The sequence below is a fragment of the Spermophilus citellus genome, assembly GCF_964194105.1.
Source record: "Spermophilus citellus genome assembly, chromosome: 12".
Lineage (NCBI taxonomy): Eukaryota > Metazoa > Chordata > Mammalia > Rodentia > Sciuridae > Spermophilus > Spermophilus citellus.
In genome coordinates this window covers 110,576,707-110,604,359 of record NC_138198.1, presented here as the reverse complement: position 1 = coordinate 110,604,359, position 27,653 = coordinate 110,576,707, and the positions used below count along the sequence as shown (strand labels likewise).

The window sequence follows — 27,653 nt, the reverse complement described above, 5'->3', positions numbered from 1 at the left end:
CACGGATTGGGGGCCCAGTCAGGCAGCCCAGAAACAGGGAGTTCATACAAACAGATGTAAAGACCCAAAACCAGCACGTGTGAACCTACCTACACGGCTGGGACAGGATGTGAGGCGCCAAGAATCCAGTTCATCCAACTGGTGTGTCAGAAAAAGATGCCATCTCAATGTTGGTTTATGTTTATTTTCCACTGACCCTATGGGTGAAGACGTCCTTGTCTAATACTCCATCTGAACGCTTTCCAGCTCATCCAGTATGTCACCAGGTAACACCACTGAAGTCTTGTTGGCTGTTTCTGCTTTCCCCAGGCTGAGGCGTCCCGAGGCCTTAGCCTCTCTCACCTGCTAAACTTTGCCTTCCCATTTCTTTTAGCAAATAAAAGTCCAGAAGCTATAAAATTCAGTTTAGTGGTTCGATTGAACTCAATTTAATTGAAATTAAATTGTTATTGATAAGAATTATTGATAAGAAAACAATAAGACAGTCTCTGCAGGAGTTTATAGCTAGTGATAATCTGAAATTTTTAGATCAATCAATGTCAAGTAAGTCGCTGATAGAAAATAATTATATGTTAGGAAAAGCCCAGGTCAGGGATCAGCCAAGGACAATTAATGGCATGAGCTTAAAAAATTAGGACAAATGACCAAACTGGGCTTAAAGAGGAGATTTCATTGGTGATGAGTTAGGGGAGAAAAAAGTTTATGCCACAGTTACTTTCATAATTTTAATTAAAATCTATTCAGAAAAAAAATCTACATTCTACTAAATATTTTATAATCTGGTTTTTTGTTTTGTTTTGTTTTTTTTAGTTTCTAAAGGCTCTTCATAAACAGTATCTTTAAAGTGTCTTGTACTAACTTTTTCTTCTATCTTGGGTCATATAGAGCAAAATTTCCTAACAAACACACAAAGTATAAATGAAGGACACTGAGAATATTTGAAGGAAATTATCAAATATATTGACCTAATTCATGGATCAAAGTAATTCTCTTTCACTTTGTTTCCTTCCAGGTTAACAGATATGGAGGTTTCTATGAGGATTTGGAGAAGAGTCCCAATGACTGCTAAAATTCTGGACTAGATTTGTTAGGAAAGGTAAAGAAACAAGGATCTACTAGAAGTAAAGAGGAGGTTATAATGGTTTAGTAAAGCTTTTCTAATATAAAAAAAGGTATCTACCTGTTGTGCCTTGCTGGAGAACTAAACAAGAAAATAAATTTATGATCCAATGCCGCAGTCTTGGCTGGGCACAGAATCACGAGCCACTCAAGCAGGAACAAAACTTTATTTTGAAAAAGCCGCCAATACTCTGTAGGCCTGGCAAGCCAAACCCGGTCCTCCCACGCGGGCGTCTGCCGGAGCCGCGCGTTCCCCCAGAACCAGGGGGCCCCGGACCTCCCCCGGAATTTCCTCCTACTATCCTTCCCCAACCAATGGGAACTCTCCAGGAGTCCTGTAACTTGAGTCCGGTAGCAGGCCAAGGTGAACAGCAGGAGCCCAATTTGCATATGAATGTAAATCTTAACATAATCATATCATCTCAGTGGCTAGCTGGCATCACTTTACAAGCAAAGGTGCCATGCATCATTTATCTGCTTGTGGCTCCTAGCATCTGCCCCCTTTTGTTTAATTAAGCAACAAGCAATGTGGCTAGGGACCGTGCCTGGTAGGTTGTCCAATTCAACATATGGTTCTTACCCGTCATGGGAGAACTGACCTTTAGGCGTCAGCTTCCTGTCTTAGGTTGAATCCACTGTAATCAGATCAACCCGTCACTGACTACCGGTCCAGCATTCAGCCATGCTTGTGGATAGGCCTATGCACCAGTGGGGGGGGGTGAGGTTCTTGCCTCACCTCTGTTGGCCCCCAAATTTAGCCTTGGTGCCAGTGGGGGGGTGAGGTTCTTTGCCTCACCTCTGTTGGCCCCCAAATTTTAGACCATCACTAGTAGAAGGGAGGAGGATACAGAAATGCCACGACACCAAGCCAATTGATGGCTCCTTTAGAAAAATTGCGTCACTGGTGACACCATCAGCAAAGATATGCCAGTATTACCACAATTAACATGGGGTGAGCTGGCAAGGAAATTGTATCACTGGTGACACCATCAGCAAAGATATGCCAGCAGTACCACAATTTGGTGCACCAGATGATATTTCACAATGTATGCAACTGATATATAGTCCAGGCAAGTTCTGCAAGCAGTTCAAATTGGAGGAGTCTATCAATATGTCCATTTCCTCCCAAAGTAAATCAAGTCCTTGATTGAGCATTACTTGTTGAGTTATATTCGTTGATGCATCAGTTTATACAGTTTACTGTGATAGCTATCATAGAAGCTGTAGTTTGGTTTTATCTCAGTCTTCACCGGAATTGGGATGGAGATGGAAATTCTGGCAATGATGCTAAAGAGACAATATCCTGAACAGAATTATTAAATATAATGAAAAGGAAAGGTGAAAGTAAACAAACAGATCTGTTAAACTCCTTTAAAAACAATCCTTAACAGTTGTTTACCTAATTTAAATTAGTAAACAAACAGATCTGCTAACCATCTTTAAAAACAATCATTAACAGCTGTTCACCTAATTTAAATTAAACCATATAAATCACGTGAATAAAGAAAAAAATCGGATCCATTTTTTCATGAGCGCTCCTCATATAAGAAATATGGACATACACACATACAGACATACAACACAAAACAGAAGTGTGCACACAACATACAACACATAAGACAATAGTAAATAAAGGCCTTGTAGCTATACCTAGCTGAAATCTCCATTGCAATGTTTAAAAACTCCACAGTCAAAAAATAAAACTGATCAGAAAAACATTAACCTAGGTTTGTATGAGCTCAAAAATAAAATAGAACTTTATGATGTGGGAAAAATGCAATAATAAAATAGATATTGAAAAAAAACACCTTGGTTAATCACTGTCACAGATGTAAGAATAGCCAAGCTGGAGCTCTGGATGTCAGCTGTTATGGATTTGAGTCAAATCATCTTCTTTTTCTGTAGAAATTGTTTTAGTTAATCTCTCTGGAATCCAAATCGGTTGCTGTTCCTCCTGTGGGAAAACACAGACAGCGCCCCGATTCCAGACTGTTACTGGATCCGGGCCTTTCCATTGTCCTGTTAGAATATCTTTCCAAAGTACCTTAGGCTTATGTACATTTTTTGGGTACAAATGTCTTTCCGCAGCACTAAGTCCCGATGAATCCAAATTTAAAAAGTTTAGAGTAAAAAGGGTTATTTTAAGTTTATCTTTGGGGGATATATACCCCTTTCCAATTCCCTCCTTTTGTTTTAATAAGTACATTTTAATAGTTTGATGAGCTCTTTCAACTATGCCTTGTCCTTGTGGATTGTATGGAATTCCTGTTATGTGAGTAATACCAAATGATGAGCAAAATTGTTTAAAAGAGGTGGAAGTATAACCAGGACCGTTGTCCGTTTTTAACTGTTTTGGAACGCCCACAGTGGCAAAATTTTGTAAGCAATGAGCTATAACATCTTTAGTTTTTTCTCCGGCATGAAGGGAGCCCATCAAAAATCCAGAAGAGGTATCAACTGTAACATGTAAATATTTTAATTTTCCAAATTCTGGCAAGTGTGTGACGTCCATCTGCCAAATATGGTTAGGTATCAGTCCTCTAGGATTGACTCCAAGATTAACTTGTGGTAAAAATGTCACACAATTTTGACATTGTTTTATTATATGTCTGGCTTGTTCTTTAGTTATTTTAAAATGCTTTTGTAAAGTATTAGCATTGACATGGAACCTTTTATGAAAATTTATAGCTTCTTCTATTGTGGAGAAAATATGTATGTCATGTGTAGATTTATCTGCTAGTTCATTGCCCATACTAAGGGCTCCAGGCAATCCTGTATGTGCCCTGATATGACCTATAAAGAATGGATCTTTTCGGTCCCAGATTAGACTTTGTATAGCGGAAAACAAAGAGAAAACAGTAGAAGAAGGTGAAATCCTACCAGCATCTTCAAGGGATACTATAGCATTAACTACATACTGACTATCAGAAAATAAATTAAATACAGAATCTTTAAACATCATAAAAGCTTGTAATACTGCATTAAGCTCTACCTTTTGAGCTGATTGCTTGGGTACTAAAAATGTAAAAGTTTGATCAGGAGTAACTACTGCTGCTGTACCATTGTTTGACCCATCAGTGAATATATTTGGAGCATTTATGATAGGGGTTTTTCTTGTCATTTTTGGAAAAACTGCAGGATGCTTAGACCAAAAAGACAACAAAGGATTAGATGGTAAGTGATTATCAAATGAAACACTAGTTTTACACATGATTATTGCCCAAGTATTTAACTCATTAGCTAACTCATCAATTTGATCCATAGTATATGGAGTAATAATTTTATTGGGAGAAATCCCAAACACTCCCTTTGCTGCTTTTATTCCTTTGAGTATTAATTGTCCTACAGCCTCAGGATATCTAGTAAGAATAGTGTTAGGAGAATAAGATAAATGTATCCACAATAATGGACCTTCTTGCCAAAATACTCCTGTAGGAATATTTTTTGTTGGTAGTACAATAAATAATAAAGGCAAACTTATATCAATTCTATCCAAATGCATATTTTCCATATATGTTTCAATGATTTTTAATGTTTTTCTTGCTTCAGGCGTTAACATGCGGGGTGAATTTGGATCTGATGGACCTTTTAGAATATCAAATAAAGGTCCTAACTCTCCTGTTGGTATGCCTAGATAAGGCCTTATCCAATTTATGTCTCCCAATAACTTTTGAAAGTCATTAAGTGATTTGAGTTGATCTACTCGTATTTGAATTTTTGGTGGACGGACCATGGTTGAGGATAATAGAATTCCTAAATAATTAATTGGAAGATTTAATTGTACTTTATCTATTGCTATCTCTAGATTATAATTTTTCAATAAGTTTGTAAGTGTGGCATAACATTCTAGTAATGTGTTTTTATCTTTATGTGCCAATAACACATCATCCATATAGTGAAATATTTGTAGTTCAGGATTTTGATTTCTAAGTGGCTGGATTGCTTTATTAACATAAGTTTGACACATAGTTGGGCTGTTAGCCATCCCTTGAGGGAGTACTTTCCATTCATATCTCTGATCAGGACCTTCATGATTCAGTGCAGGGATAGTAAATGCAAAATGTGGACTATCCTCGGGATGAATTGGAATTGAAAAGAAACAATCTTTAATATCTATAGCTAAAACATGCCAGGTTTTTGGTAAAGCAGACAATTGAGGAATCCCTGATTGAGCAGGTCCCATAATAACCATCTCATTATTAATGGCTCTTAAATCTTGTAATAATCTCCATTTACCAGATTTCTTTTTAATGACAAAAATGGGAGTATTATGGGGGGATACGGAAGGTTGTATATGTCCTTCCGCTAATTGTTGTCTGACCAAGTCATGGGCTACTTGTATCTTTTCTTTAGTCAGGGGCCACTGAGGAACCCACACTGGTCTTTCTGATTTCCAAGTAATTTTGATTGTCTCAGTGGCCCTTTCTGAAAACCCAAACCATGTCTACTTATTTCTTGATCTATTTGAATAGGTGCTGTCATACCTTGTTCTTGTTCTCTTAATCTTTTTTCTTTCCTAAAGCCTTGTTTAGCCCTAGTAGTGGGTGCGTTAGGATTGATGTTATTTGTTAATGTCAATCCTAATTGATCTAGGACATCTCGTCCCCATAAATTTACAGGAAGATGATCCAGTACATAGGGCTGTATAGTTCCTTCACATCCTTCAGGATCCCTCCAATCTAATACCATAGCACTTCTATGGGGATTTGTTGCCATTCCTAGGCCTCGAAGCTTTTGAGTGGCTTGTTGTAATGGCCAATGTTTTAGCCATTCTTGACGAGAGATGACACTAAGGTCAGCTCCTGTGTCCAGCAGCCCATTAAAGTCATGTCCTTGAATATTTAATTTTAGCATTGGGCGAGAATCTAAATTTAAAGACAGCATAGCCCAATCTACACCTGTGGAGCCTAATCCCTTGGAACCTCTTTCTACATTACAACTGGAAAATTTATCATGCAGGCTGGGTATTATTAATAACTGTGCTATTCTATCTCCTGGTGAAATTACTGATATACCTCTTGGAGAACTAGCTATAATTTTTATTTCACCCTCATAATCGGGATCAATTACCCCAGGACTTATCATAAGTCCTTTTAGTATAGAAGAACTGCGTCCCAATAATAAGCCTACTGTTCCCTGGGGAAGAGGTCCTTTTACTCCTGTGGGAATGATTTGAACTCCCATCTCTGGAGTTAGTACTGCTCTGGCAGAGGCGCAGATGTCCAGCCCTGCGCTCCCTCTAGTTTGTCTGATGAGGGATTTAATGGATAATGCGTCCTGGGCACTACCTTGATGGTGCTGCTGGGTTCCTCCATTGCCCCATATATTTGTGGTTTTGGGCCCCGGGGCATTGGGCCCTCTAGTCCGTTTTTTGGCAATGGAGCCTGATACTTTTCTCCACGATATCATGGGTAAACACTTGGTCCTTGTCCGTTTTTTGATAATGGAATATCCTCTATGGTGGTTTGAGAACGGCATTCATTAGCCCAATGTTTCCCTCTATGGCATTGTGGGCAAATACCCGGTATTCTATTCCTTTGATACCCAGCTTTGTTAAACCCTCCTCTTATGGGGCAACTCCTTTTAAAATGTCCTGTTTGATTACAATTATAGCATGTTTTTGGCCTGGCATCTAAAGCCTGTTGTACTGCTGCTAAGACTTGCCCTTGTTCATTAATGTCTCTACATAATTTAATATATGTGTTTAAATCTTCATGTCTCCATGGTCTAATGACCTCTCTGCAGCAACGATTTGCTTGGTCATAAGCCAGTTGTTTTATAAATGGCATTACCTGTTCTGTATTTCCAAATATCCTAGAGGCTGACTGAATAAGTCTATCTACAAATTCAGCGTAAGGTTCATTAGTTCCTTGTATTACCTTAGATAATTGACCTTGTAAGTCTCCATGCCCCTGTAAAGTTTTCTATGCCCTAACTGCATCTACAGCAATTTGTGCGTATACGCCAGGGTCATATTCAATTTGCTGTCTTTGACCCTCATAAGGTCCCTTTCCCAATAGCATATCTATATTTCTTTGAGGGTAACCAGCTTCTGCATTTCACCTAGCTGTCTCCATGCAAAATTCCTCATTGGCAACCTTCCATAACAAATATTGTCCTCCGTTTAGCACAGATCGACACATGTTAGCCCAATCTGCTGGTGTCATGTCCAAGTTGGTAACAGATTCGACCATGCTTATTGTGAAGGGAGCTTGCGGCCCATAGGTTGTTACAGCCTCCTTTAATTGCTTTATTGTTTTGAAATCTAAAGCACGGTGAATTCGTTGCCCTCCTGCCTGCTCAAGTACAGGGCATGCTAATCTTTGGGGTTCTGCCTCAGAATTCCGTCCATCAACTATGGGAGTTGAGGGCCGCTCAGCGGTAGATGGAGCTGTTGGTTGAATTACGCCCTCTGGTGATAGAACGGAGTTAGTAGCAACCTCCTGTTGTAATTCTCCACCTGATGGCTGTTTTTCCTCTAAGCTTGCTTTCTTTAAATTTTCCTTTGTCTGACTAGCTTGAGAGACCTTCTCTTTTGCTTGACCTAGCGTTTTTTCTACCATAGTTTGGACCTCTAACAATTTACTTAACAGTTTTTCGGTTTGTTTTTTACTGGATTCTAATCTACTATAAAGGTAACGTAACCCAATAAGATAGGATAAAACAAAGCCGAAACAGAATGAAACAAAAAAGGAGCAGAGAATGGTTGTATCGATTTTCTCTTTCTCAGGGCCGAATAACTTGAAACCTTGAGCCAACCATTTTTCCCAGTTCGCCTGAGAAAATTCTAGGGCTAGGGAGCTCGAAATAAAAACAAAATAAATCAAAACAAGAACACATTGTTTTTTGAGATGGTCACCCATCCTGTCGCCTTCCCTCAGGGGTGAGCAATTTTACTCACCTCTAAGCTTCAGGCGTTCCCCGCGCGGGCCGCCAAATGCCGCAGTCTTGGCTGGGCACAGAATCACGAGCCACTCAAGCAGGAACAAAACTTTATTTTGAAAAAGCTGCCAATACTCCGTAGGCGCCGGCAAGCCAAACCCGGTCCTCCCACGCGGGTGTCTGCCGGAACCGCGCGTTCCCCCAGAACCAGGGGGCCCCGGACCTCCCCCGGAATTTCCTCCTACTATCCTTCCCCAACCAATGGGAACTCTCCAGGAGTCCCGTAACTTGAGTCCGGTAGCAGGCCAAGGTGAACAGCAGGAGCCCAATTTGCATATGAATGTAAATCTTAACATAATCATATCATCTCAGTGGCTAGCTGGCCTCACTTTACAAGCAAAGGTGCCATGCATCATTTATCTGCTTGTGGCTCCTAGCAATCCAACATAAGGATTTTTCGAAGAGGTTTAACATGATAATTAAACTCTTAAGATGGTTTATTAATGTGCTCAAGGAGGCAGCGTTTTGAAAAAAAATTAATGATGATGTTAAGTGTGTCCATTTTAAGAAAAGACACTAACCTTTTTGGTCAATTATCACAAGGCCCTCGTTGTTTCAGGCACTTCTATGTACGTACGTTAATGCACTTAATCCTTGTAGACTCCATGGGATAAGTATTATTATCCCAACTTATAAATGTGGAAATTTAAGTTAAAATTAAGCAACTTATTTAAAAATACAGCTGCTAATAAGTGGCAAGGTTAGCATTTGAGTCCAGCTGTTTTTGATTCTTTGCACCATACCTGTCAGCTTTCCCTAACTGAAAACTGGTTTGATGGGCAGAAGGGCCAGTGAGTCTACAGCTTCCTGAACTCAATTCACAGGAACAACATTATGTTACTCAACTTCTTTGCTATTCCTACCGCTGTCCCTTTAAGTTGCTTCAAGATTACTATAAACTGGGTGGCTCATAAACAGTAAATGAATTTGTTCCTCACAGTTTTGGAGGCTGGAAGCCTGAGATCAGGCTGCCATCATGATTGGTTTCTTGTGAAAGCCCTTTTCCATGTTGCATATTGCCACCTTTCGGCTGTCACTTTCTGGCTTTGTCCTCACATGGCAGAAAAGGCAAATGAACTCTGTGATTTCTTATTTGGACACTATAGTCTCATTCATGAGGTCTCTGTCCTCATGACTAATAATGACCTTCCAAAAGTCCCATCTCCTAATAACATCATATTGGAGGTTGGGTTTTTGACATGTGAATTTCTAGGGAGACAAAAGCATTCAGTCCATTGCAGTACCTAAGTTCAAGTAGCAGTTCAGTAAATGTGTTTAAATTGAATAGATTTAAATCTGATTCTTTCTGAGGAAGTGGCATTTAAAGAAAGACACCAATCAAACCACATCAGTCTTGTAAACACACTGAAGAAGAGTTGTCCAAGCAGAGGGAATAGCAAGTACAAAGACCCTGAGGTACAAAGTTGCTTGGTTATATTTAAGGAACAGCCAGGAGTTCAGTATGTTTGTAGCTAAGTGAACAGGAAACAAAGGATCAGATCATGTAGTGTTACTGCCACTCATTTTTAAAAAGTCAATTCCCAAGAGCACATGAACAACAGTGTTAGAAATAATAATGATTTATTGAATGACTCTTATATAACAGACACTGAAATACAATCTCATCTAATCCTTATGTTAATTCTACAGAATAGGTATTATCTCAATTTTACACCAAGAGGAAAATTTAAAAAACAAATATTAAGTAACATGCTTTACAAAATAAGTGGCAGAAACAAGATTTAATTCAGGTGTGTGTGTTTGCAAAAGTTTGGCTTTTCCTACTATTACCACAGTTTCTCATTTGAAAGATTATAAAAGAGAAAGGGATTCACCCATGCATGCAATCAACAAGTAATTATGTTGCATTGCTAGGTGACAGGTATTATAGAAATTATATTAAAATGGAATGTAGCATTTTTTAATTTTTTTTATTTAGGCAGAAGTGGACACATATCTTTATTTATTTTTATGTGGTGCTGAGGATTGAACCTAGTGCTTCACACATGCTAGGCAAGCGCTGTACCTCTGAGCCACGACCCCAGCCCCCAGAATGTAGCATTTTAAAAGTTTGTGAGCTAGGTATACACACCTGTAGTTCCGCTACTTGGGAGGTAAGAAAGGAGGATCTCTTGAGCCCATGAGTTGAAGACCAACCTGAGATTCTGTCTTAACAAGAGAAAACAAAATTTTCATATGATTATATTCTTATCAATCATTTGTTTCTAAAACTTTACAGATAGATGGACTATAAGGCAATTGCCCAACAAACTGCTCAAGAAGTTTTAAGTTACAATCAAGATACATCCGGCTGGAAAGTGGTTAAAATTTCAGTAAGAAAACTTAAATATATTTCAAGAATTTGTTTTTTGAGAATTTACTATGAAAATATTTTTTATATATTTTTCTTTTATGAAGCAGAAAAATATATTTTTTCTATAATTGACAATTTATTTCTGGATTTTTATTCCTCTTTGAGAAAAAGATAACTGTTTCCAGTAAGGCATCTAGAAAATTCCTCGGAAATCTGTGAGTACATGTTCCTATTTGCATTCATTTTTTTAAATTCAATGTCATTATTTTATCTGGAACTTAATTCTGCTTCATTAACTACAACATTATATGATAATAATCAAGAAACATTATTTAGTCAATAGGCTGAAATGTAGTATTAATATAATAAACCAATTACATACCATTTCATCCTTTATCTTTACACCTGAAGATAATCACACAAAAACATAAATAAATACTTTTGAACTGGGTGTGTAGCTCAGCGGTCAAGCACTTGCCTGGCATGTACAAGGCCTTATGTTCAGTTCCTAGTACCACCAAAAAAAAAAAAATCCCTTTTAGTGAATAATTCATGAATATAGGAAATTTGCACTTCAAGAAATAATTACTATAAAAGCACATTGGTATTTTTTAGCTAGCAGTAGTATTTTATGGTCTTCTAAACTCTTCACCTTTCCTTTTAAATGAACCATAAAAAGTAGTTTTCTTCCTCATTTTATTTCTCTTGCCGATACATGCAATTTTTTTTTCTAGAGGTTGCTTTTAAGGAAATATTTGAGGATCCTACTACTTCATATGCAAGCACATTAAGGGAAATTGTGCTGACATTTTCTAACTTCTTTAGAGTTATTCACTTATTGCTTATGATATCACATCAGTTTCTTCAGATCATCATGTATTGTTGAGAAGACCAAATTTTATTCAGTTCCTTTTCATTTAGAATCCACTCCTTTGAACTGCTTACTAAAATGCATCTTGTACATCTAATTTTCTACTATTGGACAAAGCTGGTATGATTTTTCCCATTCATTTTTTTTTATTGGTTGTTCACAACATTACAAAGCTCTTGACATATCATATTTAATACATTAGATTGAAGTGGGTTATGAACCCCCAATTTTACCCCAAATGCAGATTGCAGAATCATTCCCATTCATTTTTAACAGTTATGAGAAAAATATTGCCTTCCTGTTATCTAAATAATTAGTGACTAAAGTGGCACTTTTAGAAACAATGATGCAAGGAATGAGTACAGTCAAGTCTAGGCCCTCCAAGGAAATAAATTTTGGATCATGTGACTTTTTATTACCTTTCAGACAAAACCAATGTAGGCAGAAACCTATGCATCAAAGAAACCTTGAAAGTTGTTCATTTAGTCTACAAATATGTCTGGAGTATTTATTTAAACAAGGTCCTATATATAATGCCTAGATCCTATCAAAATAGCCTCCCTTAGACTGTTTCAAAGCTTTATTGAAACTTTTTATCAGAGATATTTTACTGTTGCAAAACTAAACAATTAGAACTTTTTATACTCACATTTTGAATGGAATTTATGTGCATTGTGTACCAGTTATATATTGATGCACAAATTACACTATAATTTAGTATCTTAGATATTTTTCCAGGCACAGCTTAGCCTGATTCCTCTATATCAGAGAGTTTCTCAAAAGTGTCCCTAAGATGTCAGCTGGGGCCTAGGGCTCACTTGAAGGTTCAGTTAAGGGAAGCTCTATTTTCAAGCTCATTCACATAGTATCACAAATTCAGTTCCTTGTGGGCTTGTTAGACTGAGGGCCTCAGTTCCTTGATGGTTCTTGGCTAGAACCTTCTTTGTTATTTGATCTCTGGGCCTCTCCATAGAACTATTAAGACATGACAGGTTGGGCTGTGGCTGAGGCTCAGTGGTAGAGCACTTGCCTAGCATGTGTGAGACACTGGGTTTGATTCTCAGTACCACATATAAATAAATAAATATCCATCAACAATTTAAAAAAAAAAAAAAAAAGACATGACAGGTTACTTACCTCAGAGTGAGGGATCTAGGAGAGAGCAAGAAATAGAAAGAGCAAACAAGATAAAAGCCAACTTAATCCACAACCTAATCTTAGAAGTTACATCCCATCACATTTGCAATATTAAGTGAATTACCACATACAGTCCTGACTCAAAATGGAGGGGATTACTCAGGGTGTCAATATCAGGAGGTGGGGTTTATTGGGGGGGGGGCGGTTAGAGGCTGCTTACTGCACAGTGGATTTGTCAAACCCTTCTTTAATTATATTTCAAAACTAAAATTAATAAAAAGTACAAGAAACTTAATTTTGCATGCATGTTTTTCAATCACAGCCCACTGATTCTTCTAAATTTTCTATGGTTGTGTCCAGAAAGAGTATGATTGATGCAGTTTATACTTGTCAATATATATATATATATATATATATATATATATGTATGTATATACTTGTCGATATATATATATATATATATATATATATTTTATTAGTTATGGCATATATTTAGGTGCTAACAAAGAAAATCAAGTTGGGCATGTTGGCCAGGTTGTATGCCTCATTTGAAAGTTTACATTACCCAGAGGAGAGCAAGAAAGTGAGACTACCACCAATCAAGGGGAGCTTACATTTTTCCATTGCTTCACATCTTCACAGTTTAAAAGAACTGCAAATAATCAAAGTAAGAAACATGTACATTTGAATTTAGAATGAGTAACCAGACGTAAACATTATATACCTATGAGGTATATACTGTTGTCTAATATGGTTTGCCAACTAGAGTCTGGGAGAAATGTAAACTGTCAAAATGCACTGCAGGGGAAAAATGATTTGCAGGGTCAAATAAATTTTCAAAACACTCCATACAGTCTCTTCTTGGAGATTCACTCTTAAGATTTAAAGAAGTCCTAAAGTAAGACACCTACTTAACATTAATTCATACTTTTTCAAAAATAAAAAAACTTTGAAGGAAGGAACATGAAGGAATTTGAGAATAGCTCACAGAAAAAATTTGAAACCAACAATTTTAAATTAAAATTTTATTTATTTTATTTTATGGGGATTGAACCTAGGGGAACTCTACCAGTGAACTTCATCCCCAGCCTTTTTATTTATTTTTTTATTTTTTGGTACCAGGGATTAAACTCAGGGGCACTTAACCACTGTGTTGTCCCATCCCCAGCACTTTTTTTATTTTTATTTTAAGACATGGTCTTATTAAATTACTTACACTCTTGCCAAATTGCTGAGGTTGGCTTTGAACTTGTGGTCTTCCTGCCTTACCATCCCCGGCCACTGGGATTACAGGCATATGCTACCATGCCTGGCTTGTTTCTTTTCTTTTTCTTTTTTTAAGACAGAGTCTCACTAAATTGCCCAGGCTGGCCTCAAACTTGCAATCCTTCTGGCTCAGCATCTAATTCTCTGGGATTTCAGGCCTATGCCACCAAGCCTGGCTTCAACTAAAATTTTAGAGAAAAATTCACATACAGAGAAGTAGTCTAATGAATTCCTTGCTTACCAAAGTATAAAAGCAAAGGCTCAGAGTAATAATGTTTTACAAATATAGCAACTATTTTCTATAGTAATATTAGTTTTTACCTCACTTCCTGAAGAAATTTAAATTTTTAAAAGTTTAGAAGTTTGATTTTTCTTAAACTTATTCCCTTGCTTTGAAAAGAAAGACAAAGGGAGAAAGAGTGACCCACACTGTTCTGACTTTATTTTCATCTGTCAATCTTCTATTAATATTGAGCTTGAATTCAGTTTTCTCACACTGTCTTAATTTCATTGGTATACAGCCAAACATACACGGAGGTTTATTTTTCCATGTTGTTGATGGTAAGCTTGAATTTACTCTCAGAACAGTATTAGTTCCTTTAGGCCAGTGGTTGACAAACAACTGCAAGTAGAATACATCTGGACTGCTGCCTATTTCTGCACAGCCTTAAAACTAAGAATGGCTTTTATATTTTTCACATGGATGAAACAAAAGCAAAACAAGAATGTTTCCTTACATGTGAAAATTAATGAAATTCAAAACTCAAAATCTATGAAGCTTAGAGCACAGCCATATCCATTCATTATGTTATCTATGGATGCTTTACCTCTACACTAGCAGAGTTGAATGTGACCTGCAAAGCTCATTATTTACTATCCAGACCTCTACTGAAGAGCCTACTGACCCTGCTCTAGACCATAGTACGTTCTTAAATGTCAGGACTCCAGATGCAATGGCGCCTGCCTGTGATCCCAGTGGCTTGTGACGCAGAAGCAGGAGGATCCCGAGTTCAAAGCCAGCTTCAGCAACTCACCAAGGCCCTGTCTCTAAATAAAATATTTTAAAAGGGCTGGGGATGTGTGGCTCAGTGATTCAGTGGGCCCCTGGGTTCAATCCCCAGTACCATAATTAATAAATAAATAATAAAAATCAGAGCCATGAGTTACAAACCACACAAATTTCTCATCAATGATCATTGGCTTATGATAAAAACAGCAGGTAAATGTTAGAGGAAAGACTTCAGAAAACCATAAATAAAAGCAACCCTTTAAAAAAGATAATCATTAAAATATTGCAAACAAAATTAGTAGAAAAATTGACTTGGAAATACAATTATTGCAGTACACGTTTAAATAAGCATTGCTACTTCCAGTTGGATATTAGTGTACTAAATTGCTGACACAAGTTGAAAATTTGTAATTCAAGGCTGAAACCTGAAATATTCCAAATGTAAAACTTCATGAGCACAAAACATGATACCATGAGTGGGTAACTTCATACCATGAAGCTTTGTTCATTCACAAAATTATTTAAAATATTGTGTTACATTATATTCAGCACCTGTGATCCTAGTGACTTGGAAGATTGAGGCAGGAGGCTCCAAGTTCAAAGCCAGCCTAGGCAACTTAGCGAGGCCTTATGTCAAAATAAAATAAAAAGGGCGGGGATGCAGCTTTGTGGTGGGGCACTTACTAGCATGTGTGAGGCCTTAGGTTTAATCCCCAGTAACATAACACACACACACAAATCACCTTCAGGAGTATGTGTATAAGGTATATATGAAATGTAAATGAATTCTGTGTTTCAACTAGGTTTCCCCCAAGATATCTTATTATGTATATGCAGGTACTCCAAAATCTGAAAAAAATCCAAAATCTTAGTTGCAAGTATTTCAGATAAGGTAATACTCAACGTGTATTACCTTCAGGTTTTTTATTCGTTAAATTTGCCTGTCTTCAAATTTGATAGCAGCTTATTTTCAGCTTAAACTTAAGTATTAAATTTTCTTTATCTTGTTAACTATAGATATCGTGTTGAAGGGATAATTCCAGAATCAACGTTTAAACTATCTGATTTCCTCTACCAACCTGGAAACAGGGTTGCATGGGATAAAGCATTGAAAGTATACAATATGATACACAGGATTGATTCGGTAATTTATTTTTTTAATACTAGACTTTTCTGTGTCAATGCATCTTTAGTTTTATATCTTACTGATTTGTTTATTGAAACAATGTATGTAGACATTTAGTATTTATAGATTCAAATGAGTGAAAGTTTTTATAAAATTCTTAAAACTTTTCTCCTTATTAATCAAGAGTTTAATTACAATTAACATCATTCTGTTTGTAAATACATATCACATTTTGAATCTGGCAAAGTCTCTTGTACCTTTTGTTATTAGGGATCTGAACTCTCTGGGATTTACCTCCATGACATAGAAAACAAAAATTAAGCATTCCTGCATGGAAATCAAGACATATTTTAGTAATATTACATTACAAAACAGGAACAATGCAGATACCTGCTATTAGGACTTCCAAACAAACAGCATGTGACACTGAGGACTAAAGATAAAATATAAAGCAAAGAAGTATCATTACATAAAAGGCTGCAGTTTAGAAATACTTTCAAATACATTATCTTAGTTAAATAGATATGAAGAGGGATAATAAAAAGAACAGAAAAACATAGGTGATCACAGTAGAAAGTTGAAGACAGGTGAGAGGAAGAGTGAACGTGAGAGGTGAGTAGTTTAAAAGGGGATGGAAGAAAAGATCAGAAAGGTGAAAATAGAGTGAAAAAGATCAGGAGGGGATTACATGGTAAACAAGTAGAAACAAGGGGAGACAAGCAACGTAGAGGACTCTTAACATTCATGCAGCACACGACAGATCTCTCATTAAAACTGCTATAAAAGTAAGCACCCAAAATGAAAAACAATTCTCTCTTACTGTGATATATTAAAATTTATTCTCCATTTATGTTACTGTTTGTTTTTTTCCCTCTTAAGAATCTGTTTGGGGGCTTGGGATATACTCAGTTGGTAGAGTGCTTGCCTCGCATGCACAAGGCCCTGGTTCAATCCCCAGCAACATAAAACAATAATAATAATAGAAGAGAAAAGGGCTGAGGATGTGACTCAATGGCTTAGTGACCCTGGGTTCAATCCCTGGTACCAAAAAAAAAAAAAAAAAGCTTGAAAACATTCATATTATTATTATTATTTAATAATAATATTTAATAATAGTAATAGTAATAATAATGAAAAAAGAATCTGTTTTGTAAAAGGATCCTGATTTATTCCAGTCCCTTCCTCTCCAGACAGATATTTATGTTCTTTTAACAAATTAATTCATTCCACAAATACACTGGAGCACCCACTATTCAGGCATTGGGAATACAAGACAGAAAGTGTCCCTGCTTTCACAGAGCTTACATTCCCTCAGAAGAGACATAATAAGCAAGTAAGCAATTAAAAAGATAATATCAGATGATATTAAGCATTATGATGGCTAGGACTTGACAAGAATAGTATGACGATTAATAGTTCTGGCAATGAATAGGAGAATGGGTTATAAAGGGCAAGAATAAAATTGGTAAGAACCGCTAGTTACATCTCATAGTAATCCAGATGAGATGTCCTGGTGGCTTGTGCCAAGGTGGTAGCAGTGAAAAGGGAAATAAATCAGAGGGTCCAAGATATGATAGAGGTAGTCAGTAGAACTTGCTGATGGAGGGAAGGAAGAATCAAAAATGAGTTTTAAAAGAATTGTGATGAAGGTTGCAGAGCTAAACAAGTTTAATTTACAAACTTTGTTGGCTGTACACTTAAAATGGGTGAATTTATGATATGTAAATTCTACTTTGGTAATTTCTTTTTTAAAATGAGTCCTAGGTCTGGGCACCTTGTTGCATGCATGTAATCCTAGAAATTTGGGAGGCTGAGGCAAGAGGATTGCCCATTCAAGACCAGCCTCAGCAACTTAGCAAGGCCCTAAACAACTTAGCAAGACCCTGTCTCAATATAAAAAAGGCTAGGGATGTGGTTCAGTGGTTAAGCACCTCTGGGTTCAACCCCCAGTCCCAAAAAAGAAAAAAAGAAGGGATTGGGGATGATGCACAGTGGTTAAGTGTCTCTGGGTTCGATTCCCTGTGCAAAAAACAAAGTCCTAGGGCTGGTGGGTGCCCAGTGGTACAGTGCATGCCCACCTTGCACAAGGCTCTGGGTTCAATGCCCATTAGACAAACAAACAAACATAGTCCAAGGGTTTTAGCTAAATAATAATTTTATTAGAAAGAGGTAGCAAATGAGAATGAGGAAATAAAAGCAAAAGTTTTTATAATTTTTATAAATAATCATATTTGCAAAATTTTAGACTGCTGTGTCTTTGGTCTTTAGTCATCAACCCACATTCTACTCATCAAAACAAGCAAAAATAAGTATCCCACATATCTGCCCATCACCTTATTATTTATTTAGAACTCTGTAAGTCTACCCACTTTCATTAAACTGATCTTAAAGTCTAGAAGGAGAGAGAGGTTGTAAGAAGGTCCAGGAAGATAAATCAATTTCATCTTGTAGAGAGGTCCTGAAGTTCCTATTCAAAAAAAAAAAAGAAAAAGAAAAGAAATCCATGTCCTTTTTTGATATTTGAATATTTATTTGAGAAACTTATCCATCACAAAAGAAAATCTGGGCATTGGACTGTTTCACATTCATCACTGCATGAAATTAAAAATACAGTTTCATTAACTCTTCAGACATTTCTGCTATTGCTGCAGATCAACTGTTATAATGGAAAGAATACTATACTTGGCATCAAAAAGCTTGAAACCAGCCAGGTGCAGTGGCACACACCTGTAATCCTAGCCACTTGGGAGGCTGAGGCAGGAGGATCATAAATTTGAGGCCAGCCTTGGTAATTTAGAAAGGCCCTGAAAAACTTAGTGATACCCCATCTCAAAATAAAATATAAAAAACAGCTGAGGATGTGACTCAGTGGCTTAGTGACCATGGGTTCAATCCCTGGTACAAAAAAAAAAAAAAAGCTTGAAAACAGAAAGATTGATGATTGATTATGTGATTTGCCCAAGGTTACTGGATTTGCAATTGGTTTCCAAATTCCAAATTCCATGCCCATTCTGGTCAGTATTCCATAGTGTCATAAATAATATCACACCACAAACAAAATTAATTTACCTTCCTATAAGTAATTCTAGTTATCCTTTCCACGAGTGTTTTAATAGTCTGCTGGTCACTTCCTGGGTAGGGAGGAATTCTACCTCTAAGGCTATGGGGATGGCCAAACATATATATTTCCTGACACTGAACAAATGATATAGATAGTGGTTTATTAATCATTAATCACAGACCAAGAAGAGGACACACAATGCCACTCAGGGCTACATGGGAACAGATTTAAATAGAGGCTGTGGGAGGCAGGCTTTGTAGTGTGAGGAGGATGAGGTGAAGTTCCTGCAGGTAGCTATGATTGAATAATTGAATAATTCTATGGGCCAGCAGGGAAGTTAAATGTTCTAAACAGGAATAAGTGGTAACTGCTGGTCCTTTAAGGAGGGGTATTTGGCTGGGGTGCCTACCTACAGGAACAGAGTAAGGGAGGAACTTGCAGTGATGCCATTCAGGACCTCCCCAGTTTCCCCAGATGTCAAGGTAGTTCATGATATTGGTCTCTAATTTTAGGCCTTATAGCATGGGTTGGTAAATATAAATTGCTATATTACCTGACCAATATAGAGTAGTAAAAATAATACCAAACTAGGAATCAGAAAACCTGGATTCTAATTCTACAATTGTCTCTTATCCTGTATATGGTTTAATCTGCTAGGCTACAATTTCTGCTTCTAAAAATTGAAAGAGTAGACAATCTTAAGTACTCCCTGAATCTTCTACACTCATAATTGTAGATCTCATGCCCCTTCAACACTGAAAATGCAAGCTGATTTGATGATAATGATCTGAAAACTGCAAAGCCTTGCTTTTTCCAAATAGAGATGCAACGTGTGCAATACAGTTCCTTGGGGAACAATACAAATGGTAAATATTAAATAATGTTTGCAATCTTTATGATTTGATTTGTTGCAGGACACATTTATATGTCATACCATAACACAAAGTTTTGCCATGGGCTCCATTTCCCCCCGAGACTTTATCGACTTAGTATACATCAAGCGCTGCGAAGGGAACATGAACATTATCAGTTGTAAGTTGAAATGTTTTGCTCACATCTTGGAATTACAATGAGTCATTAATAAAACTTTTCCCTTTAATTTGCACTTAGGAAGAAACTCTTATTTTCAGCTATTTCCTTTAATTTTTTATTTACTCAGTAGGACAAATACATACATGTATCAAGTAGATACATCATACATTTCACCCAGCTTAGGAGGTGTCATGTATATAATAGTCAATGATTATATCATCTCCTGGACTTTTACAGCATAAACCCTGTAGGACTTCATAGATAGAGGTGCCTATAGACTAAAAGTTCAAGATATACATTTTTTAAATCATAGAAGCAAAATTAATTTTTGGATATATAATTTTATACTTCAATTTCTTAGAATGGCCATATATAGTAACTGGTTGAAGTAACTATTGAAGAAATTTCCACTAGATGGGTCATTACATAAATGTGCTTTAATTTCTTTTAAAAACTGAAGACCTTGATATATGCTTAGCATCTCCTTTGCAAATATGTCATTCTGTAAAATGTGAATGTGTAACCATTTTCTTGATTGCATTATTGACTCAAAACATACCAAGTTGTGGTAGACATTAATAACTTATGGTGGAGAGACTTTGGGAGAATAGTGGCAAAGATCCCTGGTTTTCTTTGTAATTGATTTAATTTTACCATTCTTTTCTGAATACTTTCCTCTACTGTGGGGATAGAGACAATTATGTTTAATTAGCATTTCCCAACAAAGTTTCAGTTACTCTGCCCAGTCTGATTGCTGTCACTCAAACCCATTTTGTTCTGTTTTGCAGCAGGCCACTAAGAGCTGATGTTCATCATCTTCACATATTTTTGTCTCATTTTTTAAATGACAGAACATAAAATGTATCAATTACCTACAATACAAAATGTTGTCTTGTCTGAATCTGTTATTTTCTAAATTTAGATATCAGACCATTTCTATCTGTTAGTGATCAGATAGAAATTTTTAAAAGCACAGAGGGTAAAACCAACAACTAAAGGTAATCAGTCATTTAGTGCAGAAATCACTTCTGAATTTGCTGTAAGAAGTTTCTATTGAATGAATTTTTGATGAATACTTGTGGGTTATTTTCTTAGTGTTTATTTATCTTACTCTGAACCTTGCTTTGAGCTAAATATTTTGTGTGCATTTTCATTATTGACAAAACTGAAGTTCACAGAAGTTAAGCAGTTAGGAAATTAAGTTGCATACTAATAAGCAGCTCAACCAGAAATAAAAACCTCTGGTCTGATTTTCCAAAATAAGTGCTGACTACCATACTGTGAACCTCATAAAAAACACATGCATGCCTGTTTGTAGACTTATTTCTTTGAAAACAAAATACAAATATAATCTTCATATTTTAAATAGAGAAAAATATTTTACTGTTACTTCTGTAAGTACCATTAGGCCAATGTAATAGTCTCTGTTAAGATAATTATACAAAAAATTGGGGCTGGGGATGTGGCTCAAGCGGTAGCGCGCTCGCCTGGCACCTGGCGTGCGTGCGACCTGGGTTCGATCCTCAGCACCACATACCAACAAAGATGTGTCCACCGAGAACTAAAAAATAAATATTAAAAAAAATTATCTCTCTCTCTTTCTCTCTCTCCCCTCTCTCACTCTCTCTTTAAAAAAAAGATAATTATACAAAAAATGGAAAATTCATTCAACCATATAGGCTTTTAAACCTGTTTCAGATTGTATTTCCCATATAACAGATTGCTTATGTTCAAATCACATAATAAAATTAACCACCTCTGACAAGAACAGGATTTAGTTGTGTAGAATAAACATATATTTTAAAATTTTTTTTTAGTTGTAGTTGGACACAATGCCTTTATTTTATTTATTTTTATGTGGTGCCGAGGATCGAACCCAGTGCCTCACACATGCTAGACAAGCACTCTACCTACCGCTGACCCAAAACCCCAGCCCCCAAATAAACATATTTTTTAAAAAAGATTTTAGAAAGAGTATATATAGCCATAAATTAAATCATAATTAAATCACTTCTGTCTGCATTTACATACAATTTAGATACTTTTTTGTATAATTACTAGAACAAATTCTACTAATCTTTATACTTTGCAGTTAGCTGTAGGGAATTAGCAAAAGAGAGCATTTTTAAACTAGTCACTTTAAACATTTTATTTTTTTAATTAACAAAAAATAATTCAAACCATGACATTAATGGTCTTTTTGCTATTTCTTCTTTTGCTTCAAATATCAGAAAGTAATTTTTATACAAGAAAAACTGTTAAAAGTAATAAAGATAATAGCAGGGATCTGGGGTTGTGGCTCAGTGGGGAGACCACTTTCCTCCCACATGTAAGGCGCTGGGTTCAATCCTTAGCACCACATAAAAATAAAAACAAAATAAAGATATTTTGTTCATCTATAATTTAAAAAACTAAAAATTAAAAACAAAAAGATAACAGCATGTTTAGAAATACTATTGCAAATGTATATACCTATAAAATTAATGCTAATGTTGATAATTGATAACTAAATTAAAATAAGTGTTATATATTTCTAAAATATGCTTCTGGCAATAGTTTTTATCTTTGTGAATTAGGTTTCATTTAAATATTTTTTTAATCTCTTAGCTAAAAGTGTGGATTTTCCAGAATATCCTCCATCTTCAAATTATGTCCGAGGTTATAACCATCCTTGTGGCTATGTATGTTCACCTCTGAAAGAGTAAGTGTTACTTGCATTTACGTATTTTAGCAGTTTTTTTAGTTCAACTTGTGATTTAGTTCAGTATTCCTGTTCAGTAGAAACGTGTGCCAGCATATTCTGTTGGGGGCGGGGGATTGTTGGGGCTGGGGTTGTAGCTCAGTGGTAGAGCGCTCACTTAGCTCCTGTGAGGTACTGGGTTTGATCCTTAGCACCGCATAAAAATAATAAAATGAAGGTATTGTGTTCACCTACAACTAAAAAAAATATTTGTTTAAAAAAACTATCCCTAAGTGCCATTTTTAAAATAACTTTTTTTCTACAATTTACAATTTTAATGACAATTATAATGGTTCTGAAATTGCTTACTTCTGGGTGAGAACCTGGATCTAACATCAGTGAGGATTAATCTGAAGTCTAAGTATCTGCTTCCTCTACAGTCCTATGCTCCTATTGCAGTCACACACACAAATTTGAAAAAAAATTCCAACAGCCTAAAACAACTTTTCTAAACCTTATTTTCATCTGAAGTATGATCAGAATGGGCAATTTCCTGTAAAATATAAGTTGAGGTTTCTGGGATTAGTCAAATACATACAAACATTCCCCTGTGGTTAAACTTTCTCTGATGTTCTCCATTTCTCCATTACTCACTTCTATAAATTATTAGGGAGTCTTGTGAATTAGAAATAAATTCCCCTGAAATTTACCAGCAATGATTGCTTTATCTTAAAGGAATTTTTTCAAATGGACTGCCTTGCTCCAGCAGACAACCTATACAATGAGACATCCAAATTTAGGTACCTTCAGACATGGGAAAAGCTGGAGAAATCAGAGATAGGTTACTGCTGACCAGTGGCCAGCCTAGGGATAAAGAGGTAATATAAAACATGAACTGTATTTCAACATATATCATTTCACAAATTCCCTAAGCTTTAATTTATGCCTAATGATTTCTTATTAAGTAGAAGGTATTGTCACATAAAAATAAGTGTAAAACTTTGTATTCATACAATAAAAGCTAAAATAAAACGAATTGTTAGACCTATGATCCTCAGTGTTTCCTGTACTGAATTGGAGAACTAAAAAACTATTTTTTAACAATAATTGACAAGATCATTGGTATAAATGATAATAAAAATCATGTGTGCTCTTTCCACTCATTTGTTTTAAATGTATGGCCCAGATTTTATTCACCATAGCAGGAGAGAACAAAACAAAGAAGTATTACTTTAAATCAGTGAGTTAATCTGTTATCAGCAGGGATTTTATTTGGGAAATTATACATTCTAAAGTGTGCTTCACAGGCAAGCACCCTTCTTGCACCTTGTCACTCTTAAGTTTCCACTGCAGAAACCATGGGGCCAAAGCTCTGGGTGGGAACTTGGCCTCCCATCCTGCTGGAGTAGGATACATACAGTCTCATTCACAGATTCAGGGAAAGATACTGATTTTTTTTTTAAATTAAGATTTTTTTAAAAGATTCTTTTTTTACTTTCTCTTTCTATGAAGCCCATTATTTTGGTCAGCCTACATTTGTGAACAAGGCATGCAGGTCACTTGTAAAACAAATCATCAGCAGTAAATTACTTGCTAGTAAATACTGGAAATGCTTCCTTATGTGTATCAATCCACAGTAAATTCAGATAGAGATTTGAGCACCATACAAACTGCTAGTAAGTACTTGGCAATCAAGCCATTTCAGGCATTGTAAAAAATAGTCTAAGCTCTGAATAGAGAAGAGTTTGAGAAAACGGACACTCACACATTGGTTAGCGCAGCAGTCTTCATATTGCCCAAAAGAAATTTTTTTTTTTAAAGAGAGAGTGAGAGAGAGAGAATTTTTAATATTTGTTTTTTAGTTCTCGGCGGACACAACATCTTTGTTGGTATGTGGTGCTGAGGATTGAACCTGGGTCGCACGCATGCCAGGCGTGCGCTTGAGCCACATCCCCAGCCCCTTGCCCAAAAGAATTTTATAAAACTGTATTCCCCCTTGCATGTTTTAAAGTTCACATTCAATTTCTTCATAGGACTAAATTTATGAAAAGGGTATAACTCCCTTAAAAATGTATCTTATAGATTCTAAATACCATAACAACTTGAAACCTACCCTTCCCTTATCCATCACAAATGCAACCTATAGCAGTCAGAAATTTTATGTCCTCCTTAACCTCAATTTAAATTAAATTCTTCCCCTCACATAATAACATCCTAATGGAATAGATTTTAGGCTTTGAATTCTTTTTTAATCACCCTATCATAATTTTCTACAAAAATACATGGATTAAAGTTTTTTAATTTGTTTTTATTTCTGTGAATATAGTATACATAAGTTTTTTAAAAAAAATGCCTTCTTTTTTAAGTTGTTATTATTACACATTAATCAAAATTCTAATTATAACTTTTGTCATACGCTTAGTAAGCATAAAGTAAACTTCTATGGAAACAGTTTTTTTATTAGAAAAACTTTGCACTATTTCCAGGCATTGTTATAAACAATTTGCATACATTGACACTTTTTTTATATTTGTCTTTTAGTTGTAGGTGAACACAATACTTTCATTTTATTTTTATGTGGTGCTGAGGATTGAACCCAGTGTTTCACACATGCTAGATGAACGTTGTACCTCTGAGCCACAAACCCAGCCCCACATTGACTCTTTTCTATCCTCAAAGTGTCCACAGAAATAGGTCATATTCCTATGCCCAGTTCATAGAAAATAAAGTGGAAACCCAGAGATTAACTTTCTCAAGGTTACACATAGATAATAGTAAAGCTCAGATTCAAACTAAGACAGACTTCTGTTACCTCATTTTGTTTAACAGTGAATGGATATTACTGATAAGTGAGGCAATTTTCAATACCAAGTCTATTCTTACTTTCATTTTATAAATAAAAAACTGAGAATTAAGAAACTCCTTTCCCCTACCCCTTGCCCTGGTACTAGAGATTGAATCCAGGGGCACTTTACCACAGAGCTACTTTCCCAGGCCTTTTTTTATTTTTTTGAGACAGGGCTTTGCAGGTCCAGGCTGATCTCCAACTTGTGATTCTTCTGTCTCAGCCTCCCAGATAACTGGAATTACAGGCATGCCCCACTGTGCCTGGTTTAGAAATGAGAAATTTTATTTACATAAGTAAATAGGTTAAGATGAAAAGAATATAAATTACATTCTATGCCTTGAAATCCTTCTGGATCCTATATCATGAATCATATACCTATCAAAAATATTTTTAATGAGGATATTAGAAAAGATTTATTATCTAATCATTAGTCATTCACTTTCTCAACTCACTTCCAATAAATTAATTTTTCATTAGCACCTTGAAGACGTTCACATGCCACAATAAAGTACTAGGGGACTATCCAGGACTTTTAAATGTGGATGACAAACAAGCCTTTGTTCTGTAAAGCAAGGAAAGAGTTATTTTAAACAGGTCATGGGAAACAACAAGCCCACATCTCCATCAAAGACATATTCTGAGATCAAATTAAGTTAAAAATTTGAAATTTTATTCCCTTAAACGTATTCAAGCTGGATGTGGTGGCACATGCCTATAATCACAGCAACTCAGGAGACTGAGGCAGGAGGATCACATGTTTTGAGTCCAGCCTCAGCAATTTAGTGAGGCCCTAAACAACTTAGCAAGACCCTGTCTTAAACTAAAAACTAAAAATCAAAATTCTAAATTTGATGTGACTCAGGAGTTAAGCACCCTTCAGTTCAATCTCAAGTGCAAAAAAAAAAAAAAAAAGTATTCAAATTCTCATACCCCAGTTTGAAGATCTCAGGGTTGAATATAAAATACTAATGCTCTGCCTAACATGGTGACTCATGCCTGTAACCCATGCTCCTCAGGACCCTGAGAATGGGAGGTTGCAAGTTCAAGGTCAACTTGAGCAATTTAGCGAGACCTTATCTCAAAATAAAAATGAAAAAGGCTTGGGTGTAAACTCAGTGATCATTCACTTGCTTGATATGTATAAGGCCCTGGGTTGAATGTCCAGCACCACAAACAAAACAAACAATTATAAATACTAGTCTTCTTAGAGGGCAATTTGAAAATAGCACATCCAAATGTTAAATGATCAACCCAGATATTCTAAGTACTAATAAAAGTGTGACTGGATACATCACAAAGATGTTTTGTTGCAGTTTTATTTATAGTAGAAAAAGTAAGAAAAAACCCTAAATGATAGTCTATAAAAGGAGTACTGAGTATAAAATATTATAGATGGCCATAGGAAAAAATTAAACAGATCTATAAGTAAAAATGCAGATGAAAATGCACTATATTCTATTAAGAAGAAAATAAAACTAGTTGCAGAAAAATAAATATGTCTCATTTAAAATATATATATATATATATATATATAGGTACATTTGACAAATGCATATAATTTTTAAATTATATGCATATTATTTTTAAAAGTCAATAAAATGACAAAAAGGAAAAGATGCCTAAAACTAAAGATTTTAATATATATTCTGTTGAAGATTTTAATATATTTTCTAAGTACTTAATATTTTTAAGTAAAATTTTTATTTATAAGAATGTAACTATAGGGGCTGGGGTTATGGCTCAGTGGTAGAGTGCACGCCTTGCACGTGTAAGGCACTGGGTTTGATTCTCAGAACCACATAAAATAAAGGTATTGTGTCCATCTACAACTAAAACAATATTTAAAAAAAAGAATGTGACTACAAATCACTCCATCATCCCCCTCCACCCCACCCCCCCACTCCCGCCACTTCTTTCAGTAACTAGCCTATCATAAGCATTATGAAAGGAATCCATGGTGAATAAGACAAGAATCCTGCTTTCCATAAACTGGCAAATTCAATAGATAAATCTACAAATTATTTATCTTAACTTTTCCTTTGCTTACAGAAACCCAGCATATTCCAAACTAGTGATGTTTGTCCAAACCGATATGAGAGGAAAACTGTCCCCATCAATAATTGAAAAGACCATGCCTTCTAACTTGGTAAGCTTCGTCCTCAATGCAAAAGATGGAATAAAGTCACACAAAGCCCCATCAGGACGTGGACATCATAATGGTCATTCATCATTCCAAAAGAAGAAATAA

At 35.9% G+C, this 27,653-nt stretch overlaps 1 protein-coding gene across 1 annotated transcript; it reads left to right on the top strand.

Annotated features, from left to right (window-relative positions):
- Positions 1-163: 163 nt before the first annotated feature.
- STARD6 (StAR related lipid transfer domain containing 6) lies at positions 164-27,653 on the top strand (the record flags this gene model as incomplete). The annotated part of the gene is made up of 8 exons (XM_081263373.1): positions 164-266; positions 1,013-1,096; positions 10,301-10,394; positions 10,541-10,590; positions 15,676-15,802; positions 19,760-19,877; positions 22,485-22,578; positions 27,455-27,653. The coding sequence occupies exons 3-8, from the start codon at positions 10,305-10,307 to the stop codon at positions 27,651-27,653; spliced, it is 678 nt and encodes a 225-aa protein (XP_081119499.1). The 5' UTR covers positions 164-266; positions 1,013-1,096; positions 10,301-10,304.